General features: G+C 40.7%; 1 protein-coding gene across 1 annotated transcript; it reads right to left on the bottom strand.

The window, feature by feature from the left end:
- Positions 1–4,724: 4,724 nt before the first annotated feature.
- LOC118421107 (melatonin receptor type 1A-like) lies at positions 4,725–6,168 on the bottom strand. Its single transcript, XM_035828267.1, has 2 exons — positions 5,798–6,168; positions 4,725–5,364 (listed from the first exon to the last, which is right to left on the bottom strand). Exons 1-2 carry the CDS (start codon positions 6,166–6,168, stop codon positions 4,725–4,727), a joined length of 1,011 nt encoding a protein of 336 aa, XP_035684160.1.
- Between the last annotated feature and the right edge of the window lie 323 nt (positions 6,169–6,491).

Below are 6,491 nucleotides of genomic sequence, written 5' to 3'. Positions count from 1 at the left end.
CGATTCCTTTGCGTTAATTTTAAAGCTTTGCGGTTCAATTAAGGCTATCTGCAAATAATAACAGTACATCATTAACTGTGTTATACTTGTGTAGATTTGATGGCCATAATACAAATAAATTACACATTCTCAGTTTGACACATAAAAACTTTCTAAGGTGGTAGTCAGAAATAATTGCCCAAAACCCCTGAGCAGATGTTTTGCTATTGGGTATCAAACAGGTGGTACGTTTAGGGTTCACATATGCATCCAATGCAAGGTTTATCCCTTCTAATGGTATTAGATCTAATCACCTTAAACACCAGAGCTTGTGGAGCAGGTGTGTATTGTGAGTGTTGCAGTCTAGAGTTTCCGATGAACGTGCAAGAGATTTTAAAACTTAGTCTAGTTTTAGTTTGTGAGCTTTTGTATATTATCTAATGTGGTATCAATATCTATTGCTTACCTAGGCCTCATGATCATTCTAAACAACAGCCATGTTCAACTTACACTTAATCAAACAACATGTTGTGTACACGGGTTGCTTTTGCAATTTTGTATATAGAATTGAAATTGTGTAAATATCTCAAGTAAAATTATATTGTGTCAAAAGATATTTCACATTTACAAGTCGTGTCTTAAGTTCGTATATTTCGATATGATTGGTCTGATTTCATTTTTTTGTTTACTTCATTTCGGGCATTGGCAATGTTTGTACGTGGATTGTAAAAAAAAAAATTCTTGTATGGTCGCAAGCAAAGTGTGTTTGAAAGTTCTCGAGAAACAGGTCGACATAGCCTGGGTACCTTCCTATTTCTACCGGGGCTCCTTACACTCGCTTGTAAGGTAGCGAGCGTAATGAGCCACCGTGCTAAAATACGGATTGTATACGTGCCCAGGCTAGGTCGACAAGCCTTAGCTATCATATATAGAGAGATGGATAAATACATTAATTTAAAATAGATGCCATCGTTATTTCATTTTCCTATTTTCCCTTCAAGTATATAGTTCTGGTTCAACTTTGTTTGTAATCAACCTTCGGGCATGATCTTCTACGAAAGTTATTATCATTAACCTCTTAGCATACGGCTCTTGCACGGACGAATTGTAATAGTTGTATCGCGTTCAAGATTCAACGAGTCCACTTTCCCCAATCCTTTTAACTAACTCTAATCACAATGACACCCAATATTTCCTGTGGAGCAGGTGTGTGTCGAGAGTTTTGTTGGGCTGATCTTAAATTTCCGCTGTTAACCCAGGATATCTAAAGATCTTGTCAATCCTGGCTTATTTTCAATAACGTCAATAGACAACGGTTAGACAGCTCATGACGCAACTTACCACGTGACATTTCCTCGATTCGGTTAAAAACTGCTAATTTTCCTGGGAACTCTTTGCTATCTCTACGATTGTAGGAGTGTAGCTCACCGCCCAGTTTGTTATCGGACGCCGAGTAAACCTCCAACTCCTATCGCGTGAAACTCCAACCACGTAAAACTCCTATCTCATGCGAAAGATAACCCGCGGTAAAAGAGTGCTACAGGGTGCCAAAGACTACCCCCGGCGGCAAAGGGTTTAATCTGGCCCGAAGAGAGCCTGGCTAAGCCACGATAGACTCCATACCAGGTAACTGCATTCTGTGTTTTCCCTTCTCCAGGCTATAGACGGTATCACAAATGTCTTCTTCTGTGTGACCTTACATCTCGCTCAAGTCTACTTCTGTGCTCCGCCATGTTTAACAATAGCCCCGTCCTTCCATCGCCTCCCATGGCATCAGCTGACATCTTCGACAGGCAGCTCCAATGTGTCTTGGGATACTTACTCAACAAGACCGTATCCTACGACCAAGCCCGCCAAGCCCGTTCCATGTACAAGGACTTTACAAAGTTGGGACCAACCACAGCTAATTGTATTTTGGTTAGCAGGTATTTTCATAATCATAACTAATGCTGCTGTGATCTGGACAATCATCCGAACTCGGACACTCCGCAAACCGGCCTACTTCTATATGGCAAATCTGGCCATGTCAGATTTAATGTCCGGTATTGGACATTTGTATTCTTCTTCTGTAGAGTACAACCTGTACAGTAGATTGTATAGTACAAATGTGATATTTTATAGCCAGGTTATGTCTGCTACAGCTCTAGTTCTATTCTCTCTGAACTCCTATGTTGCTGGGACTATACTTACTTACTTACTTATCCTCTTCGTCCCTGGTGAGACATAAGGCTATGACCTTCTTCCTCCAACTGGGTCGGTCCTGTGCTGCTGTCTGTGCTGACTGCCAGGAGAGACCCATGGACACCAGGTCATCTGACACTGTTCTCCTCCACCTGGTTTTGGGTCTTCTTCTTTTTCTTTTACCGTCAGGTCTCCAATGGGACTATACTAGGCTGTCCAAATAAAAAGATTCAAAACCTTACCATAGTGGAAATTGACTAGCCGCTAAGAAATAGAAGATTCACACAGAAAGGGAAAAGGGCCAAAACAAAGGCAGGTCTATACGAAGTTGTGTCCAGTCATGTTTGTTCGCTTGTTTGTTAAGAGCAAGGGGTGACCCGTGTGAATCAGTGCATCATAGCTAACTTTAACAGTGCCAGCGATAAGTACAAAACGTTGACAAAGCCAAAGGTGTTTCATATAATGCGTGCAATATTGTAAAATCTTTGAAAAAATATTTTCTGTTTCTGTAACTGTACTGCATATCCAACAGTATCTGCCAACAGGCGCAAAAATCTTGACCTTTTTAGTGTAATCAACGAGGTTAAAAAAGGAGAAACCGCTTCAACTTATTCTAATGAGTTCCATATTGTCTTTATTTTGTATGATATGCTGATAGGTACGGGTGTTAACACCAAACACCGCAAAATTCTTCTCACGCATTTTTGGTATATAGGACGTTGCCTATCTCCGTTTGCCAGTATCTGCCAACAGGCGCAAAAATCTTGACCTTTTTAGTGTAATCAACGAGGTTAAAAAAGGAGAAACCGCTTCAACTTATTCTAATGAGTTCCATAGAACCTTGGGCCATGGAGATAAACAAAGCAATCCAGCAGAGTCCACAGCTAGTCCACAGGCTGATATGTATGTCATACACTTTACCCAATGTTAACATAGAAATCAGTATGGACAAATGTAGTCATTGGCTTTATTGTATTGTGGCGTTAGCCCTACTCCATTGGGTATGTAGGTACTCCAGTATGATTCGACTACAAAACGGAAGGAAAGTAGACTGGCTTGAGCCGGCAGTAGTTCGATCAAAACACGATGACTCAATTTAGAAATGCAATAAGAGACAAGTGACATACATTGCACTTTGACCGTGTATTTCAGCTTCACCAGTTCACTAATAGACAGTAAATGCAATTACGTCAGTACTATTAGAATCGTAAAGGGGTTTCTGCACAAACGTCTAACTTCTGTATTACGGGATTTGACTTAACGTTTTTCTTTTTGAACGAAATTTAAAAAAATAACTGACGGTAAGTTTTTTCTTTGTTAATAAAGTGACAAGTTTCAAGCTCTAGCATCCAGTAGCGTCTTTCTATCTAAATGTGAATCAGGTATAAAAAGAAATGTATACTACAAAAGTAACGCATAAAGCTTCACTATTACCTTTATTTACCTTTTACCGACACAAAATATAATTTTCTTGTGAATAATCTTTGAAAAACATTCGACCTTCCGTTACCATCCGATGGATGTTTTTTTAACAATAAAGGTCAAACAGCAGCGTATACCAAAGCAATAACACAAAATATTATACACTATACTGTATTATCAATTGACTGAGCTATCATACCAAAAGCTATGTTCACAAAATAACTACTAAAATGTCACTAGCTCCATTGCGCAAAAGACTGATTTGATAGACTTCAATACTAGCTTGATACTGATTACGAAGATATACTTTTGATTCAATACTGATTAAGTAGTCTGTTCTTACGAGTCCGGTGAATAATGTCTAATACTACACTAGACTTCAACATCCAAGTAAGCAATAAAATAATGTCTCAATCCCAGTGCGTCAGTACAAGACCATAGTAAGCTACTCAAGCTAAGGCGATCAGGTTATAGACAACAAAACATCCAAGCCTTAGGCTTTGAATAAACGCAGCACGCAGCGCGATGGTAAAATCGGCCAGAGGCAGAGTAATTATTTCCTTTATATCTTGTGTTGAAAGAAAACAGCAGTGTCATTCTAGTTCTCAGCTGGGAATCATAAGCAATTAACGCCTCAGCTGCAGTTTTCTTTTGTCAAGGCCAACATCGCTGTAGCTTCAATCATTACTTCTGTTGGCTGTGAATTAGACCAATATCCATCATATACGTATATACTTGCTCTGGTTTTCTCCTCTGATAGTTTGTTTCCCTGCTAAATATCGAAAACAGAGGAGCGAACTGGAGCTAGAAATACGATAGATACTAGGCTATTGATAAAGAATGCAGTAAAAAAGCATTTCAACGTCAGTCATTGCCTTTGACCAATTGAACGCTTCCAGCACTGCCTGCATCTTAGCATGGGTTTATTGTATGTTAGTTCAGAAAATATCATGATATATCAAATATTAGGTATTCTCTTGCTCATTGACGCTTCAATTCACATCATCTAAAAAGCCCCTTACCAAAGAGCACATTCCGAATATCCTGAATGGTGCCTGGATGGGATATGTCTACCTTAGCTGTTGGAATATCATTGCACATATTCTGGCAGTTTATAACGTAAAGATATTGCAAGTCAATGTTTACAGACGGGTTTCCATGATATTGGACGCAAACCTTTGAGGGGTTTGTGCACCAGTGTCCTGTTGTACAAGACTCAGTGTCTTCATATTGATTTTTTCCGCAACGTTTGGTTCGTGCTTCTGATCTCCATGAAACACACGTCCCCATAGAGTCTTCAGCTCAGTCCGGAACTCTTTGTTTCCAGTGGTGTAAATGATCGGGTTTACACAGGAATTACACGTGAAAACTATTCTTACCACAAGGTTTAGGACTCGCATGTTGTCCGCAGTCTCATGTGCGATGATGTTCATGATCACTTCTGGCGTCACACAGATGTTCAAGGCAATGTATATTGCTGCCATGTTCTTGATCTGGCTCCAAACGATTGGCGGGATTTTGTTCTCGTCCGTCCTGTTTCCGCGAACACGAGATGATGACGCTTTAACTTTACGGTAGATCATGGCATACGAAACGATGATGATAACGTTGCAGATGGTGGTAAACGGTAGCACAAAGCTGACGAAGAAGATAAAGGATGCAACTGCGTCGTAGTCGCATGTCAGAAGTATCGGGTTGAACCCTGGCGTACCGAACCCAGCCAGCATGGGCGTTGTAAGAAATACGGCCACCACCCAGGAAACTGACACGAAAAGCACGCACCTTTGAAAGCAAGTACATACGTTATGGTTAGTAAAGAATTTCGCTTTGTCTCTCTCATTCTTTTTCCGTTCTTTCTTTTCTTCTTTCTTTCTTTCTTTTTTCTTTCTTTCTTTTTAGCTTATAATGTGATACCACTGCAAAGCTATAGGCTACAATTGATTTCATTTCTTTATCTATTTTTTTATTGGTTTTGGCTGTTCAGCACGCACAGCCAGGGCTGCCCAACTATCCTGTGGCTATTACAAAGGGCTAGCCCTGCTGACAAAGGCAGAGACAATACAAATGGAATTGTAGAAGGACAGGGTACATATCATTAACAATATTGTAAGTACAAAAAAGATAAAAATAAAGAAGAACTTCTGTATATACATGATTGAAGATAGCGTACATGTATCTACAATAAAATGTTATGAGTAAAATTGAAAAACGTCACCTTTTACGAGAGAACAGCTCGTCATAACGGTGACTCTTGGTGATGCGGACGCAGCGGCTCATGGCAATCAGCACCGCGGACTCGTAACAACTCAGCAGCCCGACGATCCCCGTCACGACGCAGACGGCGTGGTCCCTGAGGCCGCCCCACCGCGCCACCGACACGGCCGACACCGGGCCGTACAGCGCCGTGAAGATCAGATCACTCACTGCGATGTTCACGATGAAGAGATTCAGCCGTGTCCGAAGACGTCTGCTTTGAAGAATCACCAAGATAACCAAAAGGTTTCCCACAACGCCAAACAGAGCCAGTAAACTGAAAGCTGCTGGAACTAAATACAGTTCCAACGTGCTAGTACTAGTGTTCGCCATTTCCTATCTCAAATGCGCCTTCACTTGCTAAGACGTGGATATTAAAGATAAGGACACGACCAAAATAAACTGACAGGATATGCTAATCTGTCGCTAGGTGATATCTACCATGCATAATTGTTGCAGCTTGTGACGTTAGAAAGTGTATGTTCGGACCACTCGCCAACTCAAGGTTGACTCTCGCGGCAACGCCTTGTGATATCAACACTGACTTTTCAGCCTCAAAAAGCCGTATTGAATATGTTAATATTGCTAATGAATATCAATGAGCTTGCTTGATTTGTCACGGGCCAATCAGCGCCCAGATTGCAATTTTCGAACAA

This window comes from Branchiostoma floridae, chromosome 8, assembly GCF_000003815.2.
Source record: "Branchiostoma floridae strain S238N-H82 chromosome 8, Bfl_VNyyK, whole genome shotgun sequence".
Classification (NCBI taxonomy): Eukaryota; Metazoa; Chordata; class Leptocardii; order Amphioxiformes; family Branchiostomatidae; genus Branchiostoma; species Branchiostoma floridae.
The sequence above is the reverse complement of the archived record's forward strand: the minus strand, read 5'-3'. Positions and strand labels throughout refer to the sequence as shown.